Consider the following 23,992-nt stretch of genomic DNA (forward strand, 5'->3'; position numbering starts at 1 on the left):
GGGACAGGGGGACGGGCGCTGGGCGCTTCCTCTCCTCCTAATAGTACAGTCCAACCGAAGGCTCGCAGAGACTACATCCCCCAGCATGCTTTGCGTCTCCTAGAAGGCAGCTGCCGTGCCGTTTTTGCTCTCTCAGCGCCTTTCTCGGACGGCAGGAGGGGGCGGGGTCGGCGTTGGTTGCTGAGGCGCTATGACAACGGGAGCAAAAATGGCGGCGGGCAGAGCTGGCTAGGGAGTACCTGAGGCGTTCTTCCCCCGCGCGCCCCGTATACCAACAGACACCCCCCCATTCCTTCCTTGTAATAACAGCTTCTGCTTGGGGTAGTTCCCCCCCCCTCCCGCTCCCCTATCCATTTCTTTATTTGCGTCTTTGCTTATCTCCCTCATGGGTCCCGTTAGCATCCTCCTGCCCCAAAGGTAGCGCGGCGAGAGGGTGCTTGTGACAAGGACGTCGGCGCCCTGTCTCGGCCCCCCTGACAGGCAAACGGCGCTCTTGCGGCCCGTGAGGGAGTCTCGGGATGAGGCGCTCGCCTTAATGCGCACCCGGCTCCCTGTTGTGGATCTGCGGGAGGAGGGCGCAGGTGAGGAGAAGAAAAGGGTTTCCCAATGTTGGGAATAGTCAGGTAAGTTAACGCCCTACATCCTTTCAAATGCGCTTGGAGGAGTGTCGTGTTTTCATTACTGTTACGTATTTTGTGTTTTTATCTTGTGTGTCTATGCCGTGAACCAGCCCTGAGATCTTCAGATGAAGGGCAATATACAAATTCAATGAATAATAACAATCAGTAAATAAAATGAGCACGATCTCGTGTCTTGTACTGTGCAAAGTAGAAGATCTGCTGCTGGAGACATTGCACAGCCTTGCCCTTTGCACTTTTTTCTCAGAGATGCTGCCAGTCTCACTTCCCAAGGTAGGAAGTGTGCATAAAGGCTGCAGCTTTGCAACCCGTTCAGTGTGTGCAGGTGAGCTCGCAAGTAACAGCGCATAGGACTGCCGCCTTAAGGTTGTGGTTCTGTGTACACTTTCCTGCAAATCTGTCCCATGGAACTCAGTGCAAATTCTCAGTAAAAATGCTTTGGGATAAATAAGCATAATGGCAACAAAACTCATGCACGGGAAAGAAGATATACAGGTACTATTTCTACAACACCAGGGTCTAGGGAATTCCTCTATGTGGTGGACATTGCTGTTTCATTCAGAATGTTCAGGCCATTAACTGAAAACTCAGCAATTTCCTAAAAGGTTTTTGCATTCTTTTGAGACAAGTGATATGTTCGCCTAGGGACGTATATTGTGCTTTAGATGTTTATGCAAAAAATAAGAGTATTGAAGAAGCTGGCAAATTGTGTTTTTAGCACGCATTGCTGTAAATACGTGCATTAATATGTGTAACCTAGTGTTGCTAAGCTAAGGCAAGGATTACTGAATCTCTAGCCTCTTTTCCTTTACTGCGTTCCAGTTAACTGCAGGCAGGTATTAGTGCAACCTATTTGTGTCTGACTGGATTCAGTTCCTTAGCTTGTGTCATAAGGGCAATTCAAGGCGATTAAAGTAGAGGAACAAATGCCTGCCTGTATATCGCTTCATTCCTATTTCATCATTGCCATGATGCTCCTCTCCACTCCTACTCACTGTCAGTCAGTCAGCATCCCATGGCTCAGTCCCCATTGGATTGTCTGTGGGTTTGTCCCCACCCCATCTTTTATCGTAAAAATATTTTGTATTTCTGCAAACATTGGGGTTCTCCCAGTCTTACAGATTCCTTCCTCTCATGGATGTGTAACTTCATTTATGTACTATTTTGGCTACATAAGCAATGGCACTCACAGCCTGAACCCTGGAAATAGAGTGAATGGCGATTATTTATTATATAGCACCATCAGTGTACTTATGCTAAGCTCCAAATAGCTCTGTGCTTGAGCAGAACGCACACCTTTGGATAATATGTTGCTGATCCGCCTTTCCAAATGCAGCCCTTTATATCATGTTGAGTCCTGTTCCAGAGTGGCCATCAACCTTCAGGAAGAGCCTTGCAAGGCCACAGTGGGAAAGAGGGGCAGGAAAGTTCTATTGCATAAATTGAGCTTCATACATGGCCCTATGGATACTGTGATTAAAGAATGACATAGAAATATTAGCAGCTCCTGCTGGGCTTTTTCTGTTTGTTTGTCCCAGGTGATTTTGAAGGAAATTTCAATTGTACAAGATAGATTGTTCTACTAGTCTGTTTGAGAGATAAATATACATTATTATAGCTTATTCTACCCAATTGCAGTGGTCACGGTTCCATGGGCAGCACAGTACCCATTGTTTGCTTTGATCATACTGTCATTAAGCTTCTCATTTAATAAATAAGAATAAAGCGACTAGTTGTTAACATTTAGTGACATATATTGTTAGATTTTGGTGTGTATATTTGCTGTATGTGGCCATGATTTATAATTCCTTCACCCCGTGAATGCACACAGGCTTCTAATTCCTGCCCCCTGCCTGGATCTATAGTGTATCTCAAATTGCTTTTGAAGCCCCCTTTGGAATGTGAAATTAGGTGGATTTTACATCACCTTGTTTTCCCCCATCTCACTAGGGCTGAAGGAGAATGTCTTTATTTAAAGCCCGTGACTGGTGGTCTACAGTAGTGGGCAACAAAGAAGAATTTGATCAAGGATGCTTATGTGTTGCAAATGTTGACAATAGCAGCAGTGGACAAGGTAAACGGACTAAAATTATTGTGAAACTCTACACAGAGGCTGCAATCCCAAGTATATTTAGTGGGAAACACTTTTTGTTAAGCTTAAAAAGGTTTAATTTTGAGGAGATGTGCTTAGAATTGAGATTTAATTCTGGAACTCTAAATGAAACTTGATGCTGTCCGTGTTTACATGGAAGTGCCACAGACTTCAGTAGAGCTTATTCCTAAGGAAGCATACATTGCATTGCAACCTTAAAGTTCCATCCTGTGTAGGAATAATGAGTCACCACATTTTCAGTTGTGTAAGCTTCACTTAGTATTTGAATATGTTTGTTTTTCAGATAAAATAATTGTGGGCAGTTATACAGGGTTCCTTAGAATCTACAATCCCCATCCTATAAAACCTGGAGATGCTGTGCAAGCTGAAGATTTGCTCTTGGAAGTGCAGTTATCTGAGCCAATACTTCAAGTGGAAGTAGGAAAATTTGTTTCGTAAGTAAACAGTCAGTGTTGCCGCTAATGATCTTATTAATTGGGAAACTCTGAGTTTATCATTGGAGTCAATTTACTCTCTAAGGATTGACCTGGTTTATTTTATGAAGTGCCTTGGGGTTATATTGGAACAATTATATATATATAGAATCAAAATATGGATTTTTTTGGAGTTGTCCTTCTGTGGCATTTTCCCAATCCTCAAGGTCATTTTATCTGAACCATGTATAATACTTAGCTTCTTAATTAATTATGGTATGTATATGCAACTTTTGAGGCAAACTTCATAAAGCAGTTTAAATAGCTTTGTTACAAATAGGCTACCAAAGATAGGCTACCAAAAAACAAAACATTTTTTAAAAAAACTAGATCCTCCTCTATGGTGCAAGATGGTTCTCAGGTAACCCAATGGTGGTAGTTTAAAGATACAGAAGCTACTTCAACTGGAACACCAGGATCTAGATGAAGGGCGGCTGTCTGAAAAACCATGACACTTAAAATTCCCAGATGCCCTCATCTGGAGGGCAGTTTAAATATTAAAATAATTGATGACAATAATAAATAAGTCCTGAAGGAAGCATAATGTAATTAATATAGACCAGTTTGCAAGCAAGCTCTCTCTTTTTTCAGTCTTTTCAAAGAATATTGCATGTTTGCCATTGCTGTCTACAACTGGGTACTTGTTTGAATACTGTAGAGCTGTCCCTTGTGTCCTCTATCTTCTTGTAGAAAGGCAACTGTCTTGCATGCATATCATAAAAGGATAAGTCAGCATTTTATTCCTAATATTTGTAAAGACAATATATATTTTAAAAGTTTCTAATAATTTGACAGGCATAAACATGCAAATACAAACATGTCAAAAATATTGAGTGTGAAAACTCTTTCATGTCTGTTTATTAGCCTCAGAGTAATGTACTTTTCTTAACAGTTGACTCATATTTTCTATTCTTTTCCTTCTTTGCAGTGGTATAGAACTGTTACATCTGGCTGTATTACACCCTAAAAAATTGTGTGTATATGCTGTCTCAGGTAAAAAAGGGGGGCTCTTTAGATTATGGTGACAACTTTTTCTCTTTCTCTATTCTCTGTACAAGTAAAAAATTGCATATTCTGATCTGCTAATACCAAGTTAATTTTGAAATTATAAAAAGGTGTATAGTATGGGATTGGTCCTCGCCCATTTTGTCTCTTTGTATCTATGCTACTGAAAAGTAATTTTTGTCAAATAAATACAAAGTAATAAAAACATACTAGGTAAAAGCAATAGTTAAAATACATCAAAACACATTTAGAACCAGCAATTAAAATACATACAGTTTGCTCTGACAGCAGCCCAGTGATCAGTATCCTATGCACACCATAGTTTTCCAGAGGCATGTCTGAAGCGATGAAAGGTATAATACCTAGAAAAGGGCAATAAATAGGATGGCCCAAGCTCACCAAGGAGTTTGGTTTAAAGACCTGAAAGAGAATATAACTGGAGAACATAATAGGGGAGTCCTGGCAATGAGGAATAAAGCTTGAGGATGTATTTGCTTAGTCCTTTTTTTTTTAACAGAACAGTAACTATGACAATGAATAGCATGCAAGTCGTTTTAAATCAACAACTAACCTGCTAGTAAATGGCAGTATTTTAGCGGTTCTGTAGGCTTCCAGGTTTGCTTTCCTTATTTGGCAGAGGCCAGTGCCATAAGTAGCAAATATATATCTTAACCACAAGAACTGCAGCACCAGCAAGAAAGCTTAGTCTTGTGGAGGGCCACAATATATAAAAATGATAATAAAATATAAATTCATGTCAGACAGATGAGTTCCAAAATAATGAATATAGTATAGTAATAATATATGTTGAGGTTATATTTTCACCATGGGTATGCCAATGGCTGGTAAACAGATGTGCTCTCCTGTCTTTACAGAGTGTAAAGGACGTGTGGCAATGAGAGTAGAAGAACAGAAAGAGATTTCTTAACATTAAAATGTTGGCATAGCAATTAACATATTGTGTGAGGAAAATGTATCTCACTTTGCTTAGGTCATTTGATATGGATATACTCTTTGAAATGCCATCCTGTTAAATATTAGAGAGGTGCTGTCTCTGCTGTCTTTTTGGCTTCTCCTGAAGAGCTTCCTTGTCCAAGAAGCCTTTTAAGTAAAGACCTTTCCCAGTCTGCATCTGTATTGAATTTGTTTTTATATATTTTAATTGTTATCTTGTTTGTGTTTGCCGCCCTGGACTCCTTTGGGAGCAAATAAATCAAATAATAGGTATAGCATTCTGGCATGCTCCAAATATGACTTTTTTACAGTGTAAGGTATAACTCAATGGAATCTTGATCCTAACATAATTATCATTATTAAAACAATAGTCTACAATTGCAATATAACCACAGCACAATATCTACTTAACACAGGAATTGGAAAATCCTACATATATGATACCTTCTCTTTATTTAATAGGAAGCCTGGGAAACATTGACCATGGGAACCAATATCAGCTAAAGCGTATGTACGAACACAATCTTCAGAGAACAGCCTGCAACATGACTTACGGGCCATTTGGAGGCATAAAAGGTAAATTCTATATTATTATTGGTCTACTTTATGTTATCTATAGAACTCATATGTAATTTTGGCAAAATGCAGATTCTTCCTGATTTTGACTGTTTTAGGAGGCAGAATCAAGGACATCTTATGACAAAGTGATTAACGCTGCACTCCTAACCCCACGTATCTGGGAGTAATTCCCATTGAATTCAGCAGAACTTCTTTCTGAATAGGCTTATTTAGGATTGCACTGTGAATTATGAGACTAGTGCCTCCTTACTACATACAAAGGATGGTGCTGTTTGCCTATCTTGTGGTCATATTTCCTTAGAGGTAGAAATATTTTTTTTTAAACTATAAGAGCAGCCACATTTGCTAGAATATGTGAGAGTGAATCAGTTCTTCTGATACATTGTTAACGTGTGAGGATGAGTGCACTAGCTCTGCCCCCCTGCCATCATTCTGTCTGTCCTCCACAAGTTGTAAGGTGAGCTTCTAAAGTGGAGAGTCTCCTGTACTTGTTTTTTGGCCATAATATGATCCTTTCATGTTAATATTAGTTGTACAGCAAGAAACCTGCTTCTGACTACATAAGGTAGAATATGAATTACTGTTTGACGTGATGTGCATTAACAAATTTAACCACTAGAGGTCTCTGATGTGTTTCAGCCAGAATTGAAATGAAATAAAAAATGTTTAAAAATATATTATAGCCCCTTATTTCAGTCACAGGCAATGAATGTACAGGAAAGTTCGCATCTCCTTGTGAACAGTGCCAGAATAATCAGGACTGGTTCAGGAGTTCATAGTTGGCATGTTAACCATGGGGCTGTCTCAATTAGTGTCAGGACCAACACATGTGGCAGGACGCACATTGAATATGGTTTTCTGTACAGAGTTTGGGAATGGATGATCTGTGGGTGAGCTAGAAATGTCTGTTGGCCTAATCAGTTTTGACTCTATGACTGCATAAGCTGCACAGGGTGGAAGATCCATTAACATGGTCCGTCTCAGGAGGCAGATGGATTAAGATGATTTTCTGATGATCATCTTTTGATAATTATTCCCTGCTGACTTGGTCAACAGCCCTGCCCCATTAGGTCCTGCTGAAGTCCTGGTCTCCACCTGGAATGAGGGGATGACCTATCAATATGATCACTTTATGCGTTTATACAATTTTTTATACTGCTTAATATAATAAAAATCTCTAAGCAGTTTACATAAAAATACAGCAGCATTCAATAAAATGTCTTAAACCGGATAAAAAGAAAACATAACTTCATATCACAAACAAAACTGAGCAGCGTACTATATATATAAACTAACAATCATAGTAAACATGTATTTGTAATGACTATTTAAAGGTAATTTCTGCCTCTGTCTCATGAATTACCCAAGGGACAGCATTCCAGAGTGTGAATGCTGTCACCAAGAATGTTTTCATCAAGCGACAATCCACTGGTTGGCAAACCAGCGGGTCTCCTCAGGTCTTAAACATTGCCTTGGTCTGTACTGGGGGAGGCAATCTGCCAGGTATCTTGGTCTCAAGTTGTCCACGGCTGTAAATTTCAACGACGATACAGTGAACTTGGCTTGGTAGTTAGAACCCCTTGCAGATCTTTCAACACTTGCCACAACATGAGTAATGCTGGGCAGCCTTGCTGCTTAATTTTGCCTTAGTTGTAGCTTCCATACCTGGTAAAAGGGTTCCACACATGCAGTTCATTATGGTGGTCTAATCATGAGGTTAGCAATGTATGGACCGCTGTGGCAAAGCTATCCTTGTTCAAGAATGGTTGTAGCTGTTGCACAAACTAAAGTCGATACTAAGTACTCGGAGCCACTGAGGTCCCCTGTGTGGTCTGTCAGGAGAGGCCATGTCGTCCCTGGACTATTTCCTGGACGCAGTAGTGAAATTTATGAAGAGAAGCAAGCTGAGGTTGAATCCTGGCAAGACAGAGGCATTGTGGGGGAGTGGTTCCCGTGTCTAAGAAATTGGACAGTTGCTGAACTTGGATGGGGTTGCACTCCATCTGAAGGAGCAGCTTCAGAATTTGGGGGTGCTTATGGATCCAGCTAAGGGACGTGGGTGGCGCAGTGGGTAAAACCTCAGCGCCTAGGACTTGCCGATCGCATGGTCGGCGGTTCGAATCCCCGCGGCAGGGTGCACTCCTGTCATTCGGTCCCAGCGCCTGCCAACCTAGCAGTTCGAAAGCACCCCCGGGTGCAAGTAGATAAATAGGGACCGCTTACCAGCGGGAAGGTAAACGGCGTTTCCGTGTGCTGCGTTGGCTCGCCAGATGCAGCTTGTCACGCTGGCCACGTGACCCGGAAGTGTCTGCGGACAGCGCTGGCTCCCGGCCTATAGAGTGAGATGAGCGCACAACCCTAGAGTCTGGCAAGACTGGCCCGAATGGGCAGGGGTACCTTTACCTTTATGGATCCAGCTCTGCCACTGGAAGCTCAGGTAGCATAATAAATAATACACAATAAAACAAAACAAAAAGGAAAGCCAATAACCCCCTCCCCCAAACATGTCATAAAAGTTGCCTCTCTTTTTGTTACGGCATTGCTGTAACCATTCGCTTTCTTATCTTGCAACCGAGGCTTAATGCCAAAATCAAGAATTTTGGAGAATAGAAAAACCAGCACTGTGCTGTTGTACATTCTCAGTATAACATCTGGTGTAAATAACTAGGTTGTAAGTACCATACAAAGATTAGTTAAACCAATTCCTTGTGTTCTGCCAGCATATTCATACAGGATCTGTACTCTAGCTATGCAGACTTCATTTCTTATGGCTAGGTATTCCTTTAGTCTTAATTAGTGATTAATTTGCTTTTATAATATACGTTACACTTGATATGGGTTTCGTTGCACCAGCTATAGGATTTAATGTGATGAAAATAATTTGTCAAGCAACACCACAATGGAGATCTTTAGTGATCCCAGATTCATGAATGATTCATACTGGTGATTTGTCATCATTGAGTGGACTTGAAACTTGCTAAATTTGTGTTGGGCGGTAGCTCTATCACATGTTGATTTTTAAAAATGAAACTATGATCCATGGCAAGATAATAGTAAAATGTTACGGTGGATCAGCCAATTGTGAGAATCAGTCAAGTATCTTTGGCAACTCCATGCCAAAGGTCCGCATCAGATGATGCATATAAAATAGCAGGCAAAGCATGGTATACGAGGTACAGCTGGATGTGTCAGGGCTCTGTTCTCCCCTTAATCTGCCCATTGCCTTGGCACATTGTAACAAGGGGACAAGCTGGGGTTTTGTTATTTCAGAAAGTGAATATTGAATGGGATGTAGCATTTTTATGGTTCCTCTGAAAAATCTTAACACAAGTAGCATTGTAAGGATCACAAGGACTGTTACGCTATTAAAAATATATATAACCGCTCCCAGAATTACACATCTGTTTTATGTTAATCCATGGATCCAGCAAAACAAAAGAGAAATAATAAAAACAATTGTATTTTTAAAACAGTAGAAAAAAGTTACAAGGGGAAGAAAGGCTATAGAAAAGCCAGCTTTTCTCAGCCAAATGTCTGAATCCATTTTACTTTTATTATAGTTCAGCCTGGAGGCAAAGCATGTTTCAGACTTACAACAAAGAAGGTGCTATGAGGAAGAATTCTTCTTAATAACAAAGTACTACATATGTAAAAACCATGCAGCTTTGTAACAGGAAACTTATAAGAGTGGTAGACTGGGGGTTTACTTTTCCACAATTTTGCAAGGGTGGTTTTTATTAGGTGCTAGTCCAGAAAAAAAGATTATCATCTAAGCTTTATGTTGCAAGTTTAAGTGTATCTTTTACTTCTATTTAAATTAGACAGAGATATAAATTTGGTCTATGATTTATCAACTACTTCTTTGCAGAATGGCACTTAACCATTAATGTAAACAGCTTTTAAACATTGTCTGCTGAGAAATAACAACGGCCCATTGTGTCTTGGGTTTGTGCATTCCCTCCATTTCATCTCATCCTGCCCAACCAGAGGTGAGTAGAAGCTTCCACTGCTGGTTTGTAACAAACTGCAGTTTCTCATTTAGTCCATATACTAAAAATGTAGTTGTTACAATCTGCAAATGGAAGCTTCCAATCTCATCCGCTTCAGTGCAGCAGGTTGCGAATATTGCTTTCAGTTATTGTTAGCAGGGCATGGTCTCCATTTTGTTCCAAGAAACAAATTCAGAGGAAAATTACTCTTTTAAAACTCTTTTGTTCTGGAGTACTGTCTTTTTTGTATTTAGTGGAATCTTCGAAAAGCTTTAAGGAGGGTTTTTTCTTTCTTTAAATACAATACTAGCTGCTGTGTTGTGATTATACTTTTAGACACAAATATTTCATGTAACTTTGCCCTAAGAATGTCATACAGTCATACCTCGGGTTGCGAACATGATCCGTGCAGGAGGCACGTTCGCACCCCGCAGCGTTCGCAGTCTGAGGCGCTGCGTCTGCTCACGCGCGTGATGCGATTTGACACTTCTGTTCGTGCGCGTGACGTCATTTTGTGTTTCTGCGGATGCGCGAGCGCCGAAACCCGGAAGTAACGTGTTCCGGTACTTCCGGGTTTGGCGCGGTCCGCAACCTGAAAACACGCAACCCACAGCGTTCGTAACCCGAGGTATGACTGTATTGGATATTTTCTAGCATCACACCGCCTCTAGAACTCTGATAGTTCTGATAGAACTCCTCTATGCTGTGGAGTTTTATGGAATCCTCTGTGCAATGTGTCTGTGGTAGCAGAGGGAGTAATAGGTTGGTTTGATCAGGATCTGGGGTTCTAAAGGGGCCTGAACTACTTACTTGTCCCATTGTTATCAGTCATTATAAAGTACAGCAAAACAATGAATTGAACTTTTGAACCACACAAATGTACTTTTGGAAATCTGCATTATGTTTTTGGTTGCACATTTTAAAAAGTTTTGTTCTGACTATGTTGTTCACTGACCTCGCATCTATCATCAAGACAGTTGTGGGCAAAGAATGGAGTTGGACCTTCATCTCTAGACTCATTCTTGCCCTGTGTGTGCCAAGATGGAGGAACTGTCATGGGGAATGAGGCGGGGCCAGAGGTTAGCAAAGAGATGCTGGGCATATGTGGGCTGAGTTATGGAGTGGGAATGGGCTGAAATGAAGGGTGCAGGAGAAGGGCAATGAAAACCGTTCCCCACCCAAACCATGTTATCCTATGAACCTTTTAGCAGAGGTGAATTTATTCCTGCGTTACTGCGGGTTGGACTAGATAACCCTTGGGGTCCCTTCCAACCCTACAATTGTATGATTCTCTGATTTAGGGGCGCGTGAACAGTTCACCCACGCTGGGCGTGAAGCCAAGACGGTAGCGCAGAGGGTGCTGCAACGGTGACGAACAATGGAAGGTGAAAGCTGGGGGATGCTGAATTTTGGCATTGCTCAGGGCGCCGCTGAAATTTGAAAGCCCAAAGTCTGTCACTGTTTTTAGATAAATGAACACAAGTTCAATTCATGTGGTTTTGATTTGGAAGACCAAAACAATCACACTAATGAGACAGTAGTTGAGAACTATGATCACTATTTCCATGGGGTAGCAAAACCTTTCTTTTTTGGCATTTTGTTACGGAAAAAATCGCTAGAAGAAGTCACTAGTATCACTCAGGTAACCCATGTTCTTTAACTTCAGCAGTAGCTTAAGAGGAAATGGAAATATCTTCCCCACTCTTTTTTTTTAGAAAAGAGCAAAGCATTAGGATGTATGCCAAAACACTAGAGGGCCCCTTTCAGGTGTTATTGATAGAGACTAGAGGTCTTAAATTGAAAAGGATTTTGAGGTTGAGTGTAGATTTACTGTTCAACCTGAATTATGTTTGAATTTAGCTAAAACTTATTTTTTGTGTGGGGGGAATACCTTGGAGTGTTGAAGGTTACAGAAACCAATCATTTTCTCATTGGACTGAAATTATTCCTTGGTTAAGAACACCAACCCTTCCAAACTCCCAAGTTTGTGTCCATCCTTAAAGTTGTTCTCTCTGTTGCACTCTTTGAAGGCTGCAAGGTTCATATTGTAATGAAATCCTGCTACCATCCATTAGATGGGGACAAACAGAAGAATAACTGAGCAGAAGTAAGAATGCTGATGTACAAAACCATCCTGAATCTTTGTATTGTATACTTATAGACATGGAAGTTGGTTTAGCAAATTATATACTAAAAAGCAGTTCCATATTTCATATGCAGAGCATGCTTCCTAAAATATCAACATATTTAAATGTATATCTGTAATGCTCTGTAGCACTATTAGTATACCTTGGGTTTTCGGGCATTTCCCCTTACTTTTGTTCATGATAGTGGCCAAGAGGCTGATACTGATGAACTGGAAGAATAGAGATATGATTCCTTTTAATCATTGGCTTGACAACATGACAATATTGGCAACATATGAACGGACACCTTATAGACACAGACTTTCTTGGGATAAATATAATGATATTTAGAATGAGATTACATAGTATTAGGTTATTGATAACTATATGTGTATTAGGATACGATTATACACATCACAATTAAACGACTAAACAACAACAAATACTTATGTATGGAAACATAACTGAGCATTTTTTCTCTTTTTCATTCTTGTTTTTCTTTTGTTTTTTTCTCACTATCTTTTTATCAATGAAATTCTTCTGATAAACTATTAATAATAATAGTGCAGTGGCACCTCGGTTTACGAACTTACGGTAATCCGTTCCAGAAGTCTGTTCGTAAACCAAAACCGTTCTTAAACCGAGGCGTGCTTTCCCTAATGAGGCCTCCCGCCACCGGTGCCCTTCCATCATTCGGTTTCCATTCTTAGACCGAGGTAAAGTTCGCAAACCGGGACACTATTTCTGGTTTTACGGAGTTTGTAAACTGAATTGTTCTTGAAAGTCTTGAAAGACCTACACTGGCTCCCAGTATGTTTCCGAGCACAATTCAAAGTGTTGGTGCTGACTTTTAAAGCCCTAAACGGCCTTGGTCCAGTATTCCTGGAGGAGCGTCTCCACCTCCATCGTTCTACCTGGACACTGAGGTCCAGCGCCAAGGGCCTTCTGGCGGTTCCCTCACTGCGAGAAGCCAAGTTACAGGGAACCAGGCAGAGGGCCTTCTCAGTAGTGGCACCCGCCCTGTGGAACGCCCTCCCACCAGATGTCAAAGAGAAAAATAACTACCAAACTTTTAGAAGACATCTAAAGGCAGCCCTCTTTAGGGAAGCTTTTAATGTTTAATAGGTTAATGTATTTTAATTTTGTTTTAAGTTGTAATCATTCAACTTGTTTTTATTATTGCTTGTTAGCCGCCCTGAGCCCGGCCTTGGCTGGGGAGGGCGGGGTATAAATAAATTATTATTATTATTATTATTATTATTATTATTATTATATTATTATTATTATTATTATTATTATTATTATTATTATTATTATTTTAGTGTTTGTTGGAATCCGCCCAGAGTGGCTGGCGGGACCCAGACAGATGGGCGGGGTATAAACAAACAAACAAACAAACAAACAAACAATATTAAACAGGACTGTTCTTAAGCCGAGGTATCACTGTAATAATATTGTTCATAGTGAGTGTTCATTGCAGCTAAAAAAATATTAATTTATATTTGTTGTTAGTCTCCTTCGTACTGTATACATTTGCATGGATTAATTTCTGAATATTCATATGTTGTTGGTACCTTGGGTTAAGAACTTAATTCGTTCCAGAGGTCCGTTCTTAACCTGAGGTACCACTTTAGCTAATGGGGCCTCCCGCTGCCACCGCACCATTTCTGTTCTCATCCTGAAGCAAAGTTCTTAACCCGAGGTACTATTTCTGGATTAGCGGAGTCTGTAACCTGAAGTGTCTGTAATCTGAAGCGTCTGTAATCCAAGGTACCACTGTATCAGGAACTTAAAGCAATCCACCAAATGTTGACTTGAACCATTATTATTGATTGGTTTAGCATATTTACCCAGCTGAATTCCTTACATATCAGAATGTCAGAGGAACTATTCTGAATCAAGCCCTTTGCTATATTATTTAATCTTTTGGATTAGATAAGTACTTGCTATTTAACAAGTTTTCTTCTTCCAAATTTCAACAACTGGCTATGCATTTATGGGAGTGTATGTATTTATATGGAGATAAATATAAACAAACTCTTTCTATTGTTATAAACAATAAAATCTAAATTGAACAGAAGCCACATATCCTGTCCTATAATTTAAAAAACATGTGTCCTGTTGTAGGAACCTAAGGAAAGTCATAACTCTAAAACAATTCATCTGTTCAAAAATGCTTTAAGAATTCTACATGTTAAACCTATAATTCTGTTTAAAATTATTGAATTTAGTAATAGGAAGCATTTGTTCATTGGCGTAAACTATAAAGAGTTTACATTTCCTAGAAAGATGGATGAGTTTTACTATTAAAGCAACAGGAAAGTCTTAAAATTACCACCACTTGGAAATCTGAAACTAACTTGAAAATATCATGAATTAATGTGTTGTGATGGGAACAAATAATCAAATTTAAGCTGTCAGGAAAACTTCTAGGCAGAGGCTTAAAGGAGTAGAATCTAATGATGTGATATATTTGATCTTTATCACTTACAATTGTAGAGAAAAAGCAAAAGAAAAAATGGTATTACTTTGAGGGGGTTTTTTTTAATGGTGATGTTGTAATATGACTGTTTTTGGACTATACTTCTGTGACTTCTACACTTCAGATTATTTTTTGTAAAATAGAAATGATATATACATTTTCTAATATGAAAAGATTATTTTTCATTGGTTAGCTACCTTCCTTTAGATGTCATGATTAATGTGCTGTTTCATTCTATTTCATGTTTAATAAGGGAAACAGGATTCTTTTTAAAAGTGATGGAAATACTTTTTAATATGCTGATTTACGATTTTGTTAACTCAGACTGCTAGCTCTTTTTATTAAAGCTCTTGGCATAATGGAAATGTGTTTCCGATCAACAGTCAGTAAAAGAATAAAATAACTTTTACACTTTGAGATAATGCACCTTATGTTTAATAAGAGTTTTTTTTCTTTCAGAAGAGGCAGTTTTATTTGAATTTGGAAGGTTTGATGTGTTTGTTGAGAATTGCTTGAAACTATATCTCCTTTGTTGGAACATTAGTAATATAACTGCACAATGTTGCAACTACAATAAGAGTTTTCCATAAAACAGAGATACGTTCGTTTGTATGTTAGGGACTCAAGATTGAATAAATGAACCAAATCAAACTGATAAATTTCTAAGTGAACTATAACTTTTTATATAAGGTATTTTATTTTAAATTGTCTAGGCTGCAATTCTACGCTTTCCCTCAAATGTTGATTGTGGGGCTTAGGGCAGGCATAGGCAAACTCGGCCCTCCAGATGTTTTGGGACTACAACTCCCATCAACATGGGACCAACATGGCACCAGCAAGCTAGTTGAAAGGAACATGAGAATAGGTGAAATTTGAGAAAAAGATAAATTTTGGATTAATATTATGTCTAAATTAAGTATTTAAGCTCTTGATAAAAGTATTTAAAGTCAGAGACACAGTATTGGAAAATTACAAAATAAGAATCGAAACAAGGTGATAAATTGCTGTTTAAAATTTTATAAATTAGGAACGCAGGAACGAGAGATGTGAGGAAGTCCAAAAAGTGAAGAAAATATGGTTATTAACTATTTGATCTTGTTGTGGTATGCTTTTTGTATTATGTGTTAATCTTTTCTTTTTTGTGTGTGTTTCTTTGTTTATTGTATTCTGGTGATGGTTTTATATGTGTTTGGTGATTATAATGTCTAAAATCTTTAATAAATATTTTATAAAAAAATACAACTCCCATCATCCCTGACCACTGGTCCTGTTAGCTACGGATGATGGGAGTTGTAGTCCCCAAACATCTGGAGGGCCGAGTTTGCCTGTGCCTGGCTTAGGGTGCACCACACCTCTCTCTCTGCTGGGAAGGGGGCGTTCTCTGTAGTGGAGGCCTGAGCTCTGGAGTAGCTGCAGCTGGTGGTGCTTCTGTCAGTGGTAGCCAGTGGAAAATGTGAAAAGGGGCATTCGTGGGTGACCTTGGCCCTTGGGTCACTCAGCAGTGCTGTCCTGATGCAGAAAAAGCAAACAACACTCCCCCCCCGCCTATCCAGATGGGTGGGGTATAAATAATATATTATTATTATTATTATTATTATTATTATTATGTATGACCCTGGCCTGTTAGGCCTGGTTTGCTCCCTAAGAGTAACAAAAACAGAAAACAAATTGTTGCACAAGGTTGTCTGTAGGTGGGTGGAACAATCCCAATACAGTGGTACCTTGGTTTATGAACTAAATCCGTTCAGGAAGTCCGTTCTTAAACCAAAGCGTTCTTAAACCAATGCATGCTTTCCCATAGCAGCGAGGGACTCAATTTACAAATGGAACACACTCAACAGGAAGCGAAACATGTTCTGCTTCCAAGGCAAAGTTCACAAACCAAAACACCTACTTCTGGGTTTGCAGCATTCTTAATCCAAGATGTTCATAAACTAAACTGTTCTTAAACCAAGGTACCACTGTATTAAGAACCTAGGCAACATAAAATTTTACACTTCATAAGAAACAGTAAGAAACTTGGGGTACAGCACAGGGCAAGACATTCAAGAGGACTTTTTTTGTTATAATGTGGGACTCCTTGCCCTAGGAACTTCATTTGCCTCTTGTGCTGGAAAAATATTGGTAAATAAATTTAATAATTTTGCAGTAGTCGGTCGTGTTCAGCTACATACCCTTCAAAGGATGTACAAGTGATTCTGTAGTGTGTGTTCAGGAAATATGCATGTACATTAAATTTGAAGCCTATTTTCCTGCAAAATGGAAGAACTTATACACTGCTTCCTTTTTATTTAGGTCGTGACTTGATCTGTATACAGTCTGTGGATGGAGTGCTTATGTTATTTGAACAAGAAAGCTATTCATTTGGCCGTTTTCTACCCGGTTTTCTTCTTCCTGGTCCGCTGACATATAGCTCTCGAACAGATTCCTTCATTACTGTCTCTTCCTGCCGGCAAGTTGAGAGTTACAAGTACGTAGAGATGTCAAACATGTAACATTTTATTTTGTACTTGTTGCCCTTTACTGTTTACTTACATCAAAATGGTCAAGTGTTAGGGAGGATGCATCTGAAACAAAAAACACTGTACTGATTTAATGGTCTGCTCAGGTAGGTAACTCGTTTTGGCAGTGATTACATCTAGGTATCCTAGTAATTCCAACAGCAGTGAGTACTAAAAAAAGTACACAAACACCTCATTTTCGCTCCTATCGCCAAATGTCCAAGAACTGCTTTAGATGTTTTCTGCACATAACCATGGGGTTAGATCCAGTCATAGTCATGCTCAGACTAATGTTCCATTGATTCCATTGGGTCTATTCTGAGCATGACTGACTGGATCCAACCCATAGTGTAGGGGGAAATGAGTAAACATGTTTGTTTGCACATGTTTGTTTGTTTAAAATATTTATAGTCTGCCTTTCCATACAGCACTTCTCCAATATCAACAATAGAAAACATTTAAAACCTTTACCTTCCCTACGATAAAAACAAGTAAACATACCCACCCAGCCAATTAAAAAACTTTCTTTTGCACGTGCAATGTATTTGTTGAAAAGAATATGTCTGCCTGGAAATCAAATAAAAGTCAATATTCTCATTAAAGATGTAAATATGTAAAAATATATACAGTGGTACCTCCCAAGACGAATGCCTCGCAAGACGGAAAACTCGCAAGACGAAAGGGTTTTTGGTTTTTTGAGCTGCTTCGCAAGACGATTTCCCCTATGGGCTTGCTTCGCAAGACGGAAACGTCTTGCAAGTTTGTTTCCTTTTTCTTAACACCGTTAATACAGTTGCGACTTGACTTCGAGGAGCAACTCATAGCACGCGGTGTGGTAGCCTTTTTTGAGGTTTTTGAAGACTTTGGTGATTTTTGAAGCTTTTCCAAAACTTTTCCGACACCGTGCTTCGCAAGACGAAAAAAACCGCAAGACGACAAAACTCGCGGAACGAATTAATTTCGTCTTGCGAGGCACCACTGTATTTGCAGCTGTAACTCTGTGTCAATAGAAGACACAACTCATGTACTCATTGAATGCCCTTTTTATAATGATCTTAGAAACAACTACATCCACCCATTGTTAAGCATGCAGAAGGGAAGGCTCTCTCTTGTAAAGACCTGTTTTCTATTGTTCTGATGTAGAGAAGTATATCTCCTATAGAACATCCAAATTTCATATTAAGGATCTACAGATTCGTGTAACAAAATTTAAAGGCGCTATGGGAAATGATTTAGCATCTAAAGGTTGGGGAATAGAATTGTAAACCACTATTAGTAGCAGTATTGTTGTTATTATTATTTTTATGTGTGTAATGGCTGTTTGCTAAAACGCAATAAACTGAATTGATTGATTATGAGGGCTATGCAGGCAAGATACATTTTAAATTATTTGTTAAGAGTCAAACTTGCAAATGCAGTTATTCTATCTCATAAGAATAAAGGATGGGAGTCTTGAAAATAGGTTTAAATCAGGTTTTTTATGCACTCTGAAGTAATTTCCCAATATGAAAGTATTAAAAACTTTTAAGAGATAATGTTTGTTTTTTCAATAGGTACCAAGTGCTTGCATTTGCAAAAGACGCTGAGACCCAAGAAAACGAGCAACAAAAGCGTGGGTCAGGAAAAAGGCTTGTGGTAAATTTGCTGCTTCTTATGGCTAATCAGTGATGCTCCATAGATACTAAAGGATTTAAAATATTAACTTACAGTTGTGAAGAATTCAGCTCTATTAATGGACTTCTGTTGATACTGTCCCCAGCCCAGCAATGATGTTTGTGTTTCCTGAAAAAGGAAAATCACATAAGGAAACTGGGGGCAAGAGAGCAGCTAAGTTTTGAGATGCTGAAAGCATTTAAAATGTAGCTTTTATTGAAGCACTGTTGCTGTTGTTACGGGGAAAGGAAGCAAACGCCCCACTTCACATTATTTATACCAGGGGCACTATCTTCTTTGATTTGTACCAATGGGATACATGCTATACAGCACTTTATTATTTTCCTCCTGGCATGATGGAGTGTTGCCCTTCTTGAACTGAATGGTTTTGATGGCAACCAATAAAGCAAAGAGAAATAAAACAATACAAATCACAAAATGAACTGATGTTACGTAGTCAAGATATGTAACTCCTGTGTTAGCACGGCAGATTATGACACCCTGTACTTAGTCTCTTTACAATTGCATTCCGTTTATAATGTCCATTGTAACAAAGCTAGCTGTGTATGGGTAGTATCCAGACTAAGTTGCACTTTGTTGCAACTTATTTAAATGGGACGATAAAGGTAAAGGTACCCCTGCCCGTACGGGCCAGTCTTGACAGACTCTAGGGTTGTGCGCTCATCTCACTCTATAGGCCGGGAGCCAGCGCTGTCCGCAGACACTTCCGGGTCACGTGACCAGTGTGACGAAGCTACTCTGGCAAGCCAGAGCCACACACGGAAACGCCGTTTACCTTCCCGCTAGTAAGCGGTCCCTATTTATCTACTTGCACCCGGGGGTGCTTTCGAACTGCTAGGTTGGCAGGCGCTGGGACCGAACTACGGGAGCGCAGCCCGCCACGGGGATTCGAACCACCGACCATGTGATCGGCAAGTCCTAGGCGCTGAGGTTTTACCCACAGCGCCACCCGCGTCCCTTAATGGGACGATACTGCCAGGTAAATTGGGTTAGGATTGCAGCCTAAGTTGTTACATTTTAAAAACAAACAAATTTGTCCCATTGATTTCAGTGAGATATTTAACTAGTTTAGTCTGAGCCATCCTTGTGATATGATTAAAGTACATTGATTTCATTTTTTCTTTAGGTGGACTGGGTTTTAAACATTGGAGAACAAGCGTTGGATATATGTGTTGTTTCCGTCAGTCAACTTGTTTCCAGTGTGTTTGTGCTTGGGGAAAGAAACTTCTTTTGCCTTAAGGATAACGGACAAATTCGATTTATTAAAAAGCTTGACCACAGCCCAAGTTGCTTTCTTCCATATTCAGGTTTGTAAATAGAAATTTGGAAGCAGAAATTGTGGCTTAGTATAAGCAATTTTGGACTATACTACCTGAACAGTTTAACATCCAACCTAAAGTAGATATTTATAAATGTTATTTGCTCGTAATTCTGTCTCTGATTTACCAACAAAACATTAAGTGATCAGGTATTTAGCTCATTATATTTGTTAGCAACAGATTAATACTGTTTTGAACTTCATAATTAGGATTCATCTGATATTTCACCAAATGCAGTAGGTGACTAAAATGAAGTACAGGCACACTTTTGCGAGACAGCATATACGTCTGGCACGGGAAATAATTAAATAAATAGACTTATACCAGGAAATGGTGCCAGAGAGTTGGAGAGTCCTCATGACTTGCAAGGAGATGTTTCCTGGAGCCCAAAAAGGACTTCAGTGAGGGCAGAGGAAGACCCACAGAGACCTGAGGCGCAGTGGGGCTTTGTTTAGGCTGCCAAGCCTCCTTGCCTAACAGCTAATGTGTTGTGGGGTAGTTCAACATCACCTTTCCTGCACGTCCTCCAGCCTCCAGCCCATCTCTTAGCTTCAACTCTAGTTAAAGAGAGAGCGGGGGGGGGGGGAGAGGGAGAGAAAGCGAGAGCGAGAGGGGGGGAGGGAGCATTTAGGGACTTTTTAGAGGGTGTTCCCCACTTTACAGAAATTCACAGGCACAGGCACACAGGAGCCTGGGATGTAGCCCCCACATATGTGGGGGGGACACCTGTACTGGAAGTATAATAGTTTAATCAGGGCTAGTCTTACCATACAGCAGGGTAAATTGATCTGCTTTAAGTGACACCAAGAGGACAAAGGAAGATGAAGACATGGTGTCTGAGCTGTGAAGGAAGTGTTGGCCTTAGTTGACAGCTGTCCAAAATTGTTGGTGACTGAAATTTTCTATAATTTAGGTTGTTTCCATAATATTCCCAGATTTTTTTCTGTTATTTAAGCAAAATAATCATAAACTCTGTATACCTTTTTGTACTTCTAATTAGTTGAAATTGGTTATTTCCAGTGTACAGTGTGGGGTTAGATAGATAGATAGATAGATAGGTAAGTAGATAAAGTATTATATTATATTATGTCTCATGGAGGGAGAAATGGTATAAGCTTAAAGCAATTTGAATGACAGACTGGTTCTAAACTCTTTGCATATATATTGTAGTGTCTGGAGCCGTAGTTAACACTCTAATTGGAAACCACAGTAGCATTCTACACGTTTATCAAGATGTGACTCTAAAGTGGGCAGCTCAGCTTCCCCACATTCCTGTGGCAGTAAGAGTGGGAAAATTACTGTAAGTACTAATGGCATAATTTTAGCTTAAGTTGTTTTTTTCATTCTTTTTCTGGAATACACTTTGACTGATTCTAATTTTGTTGCTCTTGACCAGCTGTAAGCAACAGTGCTGCTTCTGGAATTTTGAAAAAAAATATTAATTATTTGTATGTTTTAAATTAATACAATTGAACTTTAAAAAGCAACGGTAAAGCCAAAAAATTGAAAGCTGTAATTAAGGAGTTGGGTAAAACGCAACCCTGTTAACTGGGCACAATCCTGACATAGATTGGCAGCAAGCAATGGGGTCGTATCCCCTCTCCTACAGCCATTCTTCATAATGAACGGAGCAGGTAGCGCTGTAGTCAAAACCACTGAGCCTCTTGGGCTTGCTGATCGGAAGGTTGGCAGTTTGAATCCCCAAGATGGGGTGAGCTCCCGTTGCTCTGACCCAGCTTCTGCCAGCCTAGCAGTTCGAAAGCACACCAGTGCAATTAGATAAATAGGTACCACTGCAATGAGAAGGTAAGCAGCATTTATGTGCGCTCTGGTTTCTATCACGGTGTTCCGTTGCACCAGAATCGGTTTAGTCCTGCTGGCCACATGACTCAGAAAGCTGTCTGTGGTCAAAGGTCAGCTCCCTCGGCCTGAAAGCAAGATGAGCGCTGCAACCCCATAGTCGCCTTTGACCGTACTTAACCATCCAGGGGTCCTATACCTTTTTTTTTCTTTTCCATAATGAAGAGTGGAGGGATATGTCATTGCTGACATTGACCACAGCAAAGGCTTACCAGGTTCCCTTTGGGAAAAATAAATATAAAATAAATGTCTATACTGATGTCCAGTGCGTTCTAATTCTCTATTCCTGTGGTAGATTTAACTGATATTACAATTTGAGAGGTTTGTCTGGGTCTCATGGTGTAGACATGTGAGTGTTGTTGACTGAGGATGCAAGGCTTGCAGAGCACTCAGATTGTGATTTGAAGGTGTGTTAGAATAAGAAGGTTGAGTACTACATATTGGTTTAGAATATTGATGTGTTTGATTGACGTGATTAAACTCTCTAGTTGGTTTTCATTTGTAATATTTTACTTCCTGATGTTTAGAGGCTATTTTGTAACTTGTTTGCTGTGAATTTTCCTTGTATTTTTGTAGCTGATTTTTATGTTTGTTTTATACTAAAGTTGATGCTCTATTAGTTGTGTTTCATATAATAGAAATTCTGATAATTTTTATATTTGTGGTTGAAGATGCCTATGTTTTGTTTACATATAAGTGGGGTATAAATTCTCCAAATAATACAACAATTTACATAATTATTAAGTTTATTGGACAGATTTGTTTGATTTGTTGTAAACTGTTAGGTTTTCCTCAAGTAAGCCTTACTGAGTTTAGTGGGATTTAGGATTTAGTGGGATTTAGGTTTAGGATTGCAATCTACGTGAAATTTTCTTCTAGGTTAAGGTAAATTCTCTTGTATGCCGACAATTTAGATTCCTGATTTATTGCTTGTTTTTGAAAGCATTGCTTTTTGGGATGGAAGAAATATTTATTGGGAATGTTTTCATTAACCCCAAGGCTTAACTTAGAATTTCAGAAGGGTTCAGTGGTGGAACTAATTTTGGAATATGCCTACGAGTTGGGGTGAATATACTTAGTCAAGTCATAGAAATAGTTAAGATATCTCTGGTTATTATCTTTTTTTGCTGGGGTGGGGGGGTGGGGGGAGTTGACATCTAGGAAGAACTCACCTGTCAATTCTGTTCTTATCAAATATTGTAGGTATATTACTCATTAGTGAAAGCTCTGTAGTTGCCCTTCATGGGAGAGAGGTTCTGCTGAAAAATGTTAGACAAAACTACAGACCCAAGTGTATCTTCAAAACAAATCCAGTGCTTTTTATTATAAGGAGATGACAGGTATGGACAAGTTAGTGAAAGTACATTATTTCACTTTTGAGAATATTATTTTACTGAGTAATGAAATAGCCTACTTCCTGCAGTTCCTGCAGAATAATTTTGAAACAATTTATTTTGGTAGAAATACTGTTAAATCTATGGAACATATAAAGAAACATCCATTTGATCCAGGGCTCTGTGCACAAAGCAGCTCAGGTTGCTTGTGAGGAGCCCTTTTAAAAAAAGTTAAAATCCTTCCGTTTGGGTCTGAATCCGCATCCATCTTCCAAACAGGGAATTGCTGGGATTTTAGCTTTTAAACAGGACTCTGCACCAACAGCCCTGGCTGGTGAATTGGAGGGAGGAACTGCATGCTTCAAACTGCCCAATGTTTCCCATCCAACTGGCAATATTTTATTTATTTATTATTGATTTTATGTTCCACCTTTTCTCCCAAAGGAGTCCAGGGCAGCCAACAAGAAGTGATAAAACAATAAAAAAAAACCACATTTAAAACATCTTTAAAACAATTCCAGTGCAAGTGCAGACTGGGAAATATCTAAAAAAAACTAGTTGAAAGAGGAAAGTCTTTAGTTTAGTAGGTGCTGAAAAGGCAACAGAGGCAGTGCTTTGTCACCTATTGAAGGGAAAAGTTCCACAACAATAAAGATCTGATTCATGAAGGTGGTGTTGGTGTTGGTAGTAGTAGAAATGATGATGATGTAAGCACCAGCCTTTTCAAACAGTGCTGAGAAACAGATTGGCAGCCAGTGAAAATATTTCAGAACTAAGTTATGCTCCTAACAAGCAGCAGCATTCAGACTGTCCTCAAAGGTAGCCTCATGTATAATGCACTGCAGTAGTCTAGACAGGAGTTAATTGCTACGTAAGCTGATGAACAATTGTTTGCATGGTGGTTTAGTGTGGCGCTGTGGTCTAAACCACTGAGCCTTGGGATTG

At 39.4% G+C, this 23,992-nt stretch overlaps 1 protein-coding gene across 2 annotated transcripts in view; it reads left to right on the plus strand.

Moving 5' to 3' along the window:
- The first annotated feature begins 37 nt into the window (after nucleotides 1-37).
- Nucleotides 38-23,992, plus strand: part of BBS9 (Bardet-Biedl syndrome 9) — a 226,820-nt gene continuing 202,865 nt past the window's right edge. The window contains exons 1-9 of one of the 2 annotated variants that reach the window (XM_077916509.1): nucleotides 38-623; nucleotides 2,589-2,712; nucleotides 3,035-3,185; nucleotides 4,153-4,217; nucleotides 5,646-5,759; nucleotides 16,655-16,829; nucleotides 18,414-18,495; nucleotides 19,661-19,841; nucleotides 21,024-21,153. In XM_077916509.1, the coding sequence (XP_077772635.1) occupies nucleotides 2,601-2,712; nucleotides 3,035-3,185; nucleotides 4,153-4,217; nucleotides 5,646-5,759; nucleotides 16,655-16,829; nucleotides 18,414-18,495; nucleotides 19,661-19,841; nucleotides 21,024-21,153 (1,010 nt within the window). In that variant the 5' untranslated portion in view covers nucleotides 38-623; nucleotides 2,589-2,600. Of the gene's footprint in view, nucleotides 624-2,588; nucleotides 2,713-3,034; nucleotides 3,186-4,152; nucleotides 4,218-5,645; nucleotides 5,760-16,654; nucleotides 16,830-18,413; nucleotides 18,496-19,660; nucleotides 19,842-21,023; nucleotides 21,154-23,992 lie in introns of those variants that run through there. The other variant, XM_077916510.1, reaches the window with a different exon arrangement.

The sequence above is a fragment of the Podarcis muralis genome, chromosome 12 (assembly GCF_964188315.1).
Source record: "Podarcis muralis chromosome 12, rPodMur119.hap1.1, whole genome shotgun sequence".
Lineage (NCBI taxonomy): Eukaryota > Metazoa > Chordata > Lepidosauria > Squamata > Lacertidae > Podarcis > Podarcis muralis.